This window comes from Phaseolus vulgaris, chromosome 4 (genome assembly GCF_000499845.2).
Source record: "Phaseolus vulgaris cultivar G19833 chromosome 4, P. vulgaris v2.0, whole genome shotgun sequence".
Lineage (NCBI taxonomy): Eukaryota > Viridiplantae > Streptophyta > Magnoliopsida > Fabales > Fabaceae > Phaseolus > Phaseolus vulgaris.
In genome coordinates, this window is record NC_023756.2 from 38,755,495 (window position 1) to 38,758,805 (window position 3,311).

Below are 3,311 nucleotides of genomic sequence, written 5' to 3' on the forward strand. Positions count from 1 at the left end.
AATAAAATTACTTTTTATAAATTCAAATTAGTTTTTGCATGAGTTGAAAACTATATTTTAGAGAAACTACTATAAAATATATAACTTCTATAAATTAGCTTATAAATAATAGTAGATTTTAATTTATATAAAAACTGAGTTTATTTTTTATTCTTATTTTTCTTTTCTAAAAGTGTTTATAAATTTATAAAATAATATTTAAAGTGGAAACATAAAGATGTAGTTATAGAAGAACAATACCACCTTATAACAATCAATATAACATTAATATGTTGGAACATAAACCATCCAGAATCTAAAAATATTTATAAATAATTTTTTCATCAATAAAAAATAAAATAAATAAATTTGAATATTTGATAGATGTCAAAACTCATTTACAAAAGGAGCATAGAGGCTAATCTGTCTCCACCACTTATTATTATAAAAGGAAAAAAAAATCTAACAGTCAAAAAGTAAAATACATACACTTTTGACAAACTATTATAATAATATTTTTAATTAAAAAATAAATTAAATATCATTAAAATATTAGTTTATTGGAATGTCAAGTGAAGTACTGTTTATGATGTTAATATATCACCGCCCTATTATTATAAGAAATCTCCTTATCTACATTCACCTTACTATTACAAAAGGTCCTTAGTACATGTGAGCCAAAGTTAAACCGTGTAACGAACTAAAGTTAATCCACCCTATTGCATATTCGGGATTGTACACACACAAAAATAGGCAAATCAACCCATGTACAAAAAAATAAAAAATAAATCAATAGCACAAGTTCACCGAGCCATACAAAAAGTTGATGCAACTTTTTTCTAATATATATATATATACTTTCTGTAATATATCTTTTTCTCATATCACAACAAAAAAAAATCATTAAATAAAAATAAATTTTATAAATAAAAAATAAATTAGATATTATTTTAAAAACTAAAAAAATTATTTATATCTAAAGTAGTTTTTATTATTAATAAAATTTATAAGCTAGTTTCTAAAACCTTGGTAGCTAATTAGGTACTAATTTATAAATTTTATTAATAATATAAACTACTTTAGATACAATTAATGTTTTTAGTCTCCAAAATAGTGTCTAATTTAATCAATATAGTAACTAATTATTTTTTTTGTCTTTAAAGTTAGTTTCTATTTAATGATTTTCTTATTGTATCATTCAGAATATGTGAATTTAGCTAAGTGTTCTTTATCTGTGATCCACGACTATGTCTTTAGTTAAGTCAATGCAAAAGTTTCTAAGTTATTAGTCACTTTCGTTTTAGATTATTTTATCGCTAGTATGATAAAAAGGGATCATATTTATTGACTTACTTTTAAAGAGTCCAGAGTTTTTTTTTTTATCAGCAAGAAAGAATAAATAAATATAAACCACTTCAAGAGTGATCCAACCCTATTAAAAATCAAACCGGAAAAACCAACTATTCCACTCAACCAAACATAAGTTACTAAGCTGAGAAACATAATAACACAACACAAGCGTCCTACTCAAACTAAAAGCATGTAGAGTTAAGGGTTTTTAATCATAAAAAAACACGTCAACGGGTCTAGACACCAATTCCACCAGGAAAAACAAGTGGGCGTAACTTTAGATGTAATCCAAGACCAGACCTTTAGTTAGACCAAAGAAAAAAAATTCAAATGATTTATCATTGCACCTTTAAAGATGAATTTATTTCTATGCCTCCAGATCTCATCAACAACTGCAATCCAGACACTTTCCCAAAAGACTTTAATATAGGTTAGAACATTACACAGTTTAAAATGCAAAAAATGTGAAACAGGATCTATATGATCTATTGATGTCACCCCAAGTCAAGCATAACACTGGTTGCAAACTAACCAAGCAATTGTACATTCAAAAAACAAATGTCTTGTGATCTCCTCTGCCTCCCCACACAAAAAACAAGACATACAATCAACCATAACCCCTCTTCTTAACAAATTGGCTTTCGAAGCAATCGTGTTACCCAACACTCTTTAGGCAGTAAAATGAGCTGAGAGTATAGCTAAGATCTTCCAAAAAGATTCAAACATAGGCAAACAAACCCTTCCAGAAGAATCCCTCAATACACTATAGGCCAAACTAACTGTGTACCCAATAGTCACACCACCCTTCTAGACCCAACAATCTTCCTTATACAAGACAAGATACAATCCATTAAGCACCTGTAGAAGTTGAAGTTCCTTAGTCCTCTCCCAATCGAACAAGCCCCTTCTCCAAACTAGATCCCATTCCAAGACCCGTTAAGCCACTCCCCAAAAGGAGCCAATTTTGCGTCTTTGCTAATACTCAAAGAAAACAATATTGGAAATATGCTCCTTAAATCTTCAGTACCCACCCAAACATCATCCCATAACGAAATTTTCTCCCCGTTTCTGACTGCCCACTCAAAACAATTCTTGAAACTCCTACCCCAGTCCTCCATCTTCCAAATCCCCTTCATATCTCTCCACCAGAGAGAGTCCTTGTTGTAAACACGAATCACTTTCAAGCTTCTCCACCCTTCATATTTAGACTCAAGGACCTCTTTCCACAAGCCACCCTTATCAGAGCTCAAACACCAAATCCATTTCCCCAACATAGCTACATTGAATAGCCTTAGATCTAGAATGTCGAGACCACCTGTTTCCCGTGGCTCACATACCTTTTCCCAAGAAGCCCAAGCAATCTTTCTCCCTTCTGAACCCCAACCCCACAAGAAGTCTCTCTGTAACTTAACAATTTCCTTCAACACCGAAGAAGGAATTTTTTACAGAGAAACATAAAACAACGATATAGAAGAAAGAACATACTTAATTAAACAAATCCTCCCTGCCATCGACAAAAATCTACCTTGCCATCAACCAATCTATTTTTAATTCTATCTACCACTCCACCCCAACATGCGCCTCTCTTATGACACCCCCCCTCCCTCCCCCACAAGCATCCCCAAATACTTAAAAAGAGTATTCATCACTTCACAATTGAGAATTACAGCAAAACGTAGGATCACTAACTGATCAACTCACACCCCATCAATCCTGCTCTTTAAGAAGTTGACCTTAAGGCCAGAGGCTAGCTTAAAGAAATTCAAAATTACCTTGATTATAAACACTCTTTTAGTATTAGCTTCACAAAAGAACAAAGTGTCATCTGCAAATTGAAGCATATTAACCTATACCTTCTTAACCCCAATCTCCAAACTCTCAACCAAATTTAACTCGACAACTTTCCTTAACACACCTGCTAGACCTTCTATCAAAATGAGGAACAAGAAAGGTGCTAGAGGGTCACCTTGACGAAGACCCAT

The 3,311-nt window shown here is 31.9% G+C and overlaps 1 protein-coding gene across 1 annotated transcript; it reads right to left on the reverse strand.

The window, feature by feature from the left end:
* Window positions 1–2,243: 2,243 nt before the first annotated feature.
* On the reverse strand, window positions 2,244–3,311 carry LOC137838790 (uncharacterized mitochondrial protein AtMg00310-like). The gene is made up of 2 exons (XM_068648015.1): window positions 3,183–3,311; window positions 2,244–2,747 (listed from the first exon to the last, which is right to left on the reverse strand). The coding sequence occupies exons 1-2, from the start codon at window positions 3,309–3,311 to the stop codon at window positions 2,244–2,246; spliced, it is 633 nt and encodes a 210-aa protein (XP_068504116.1).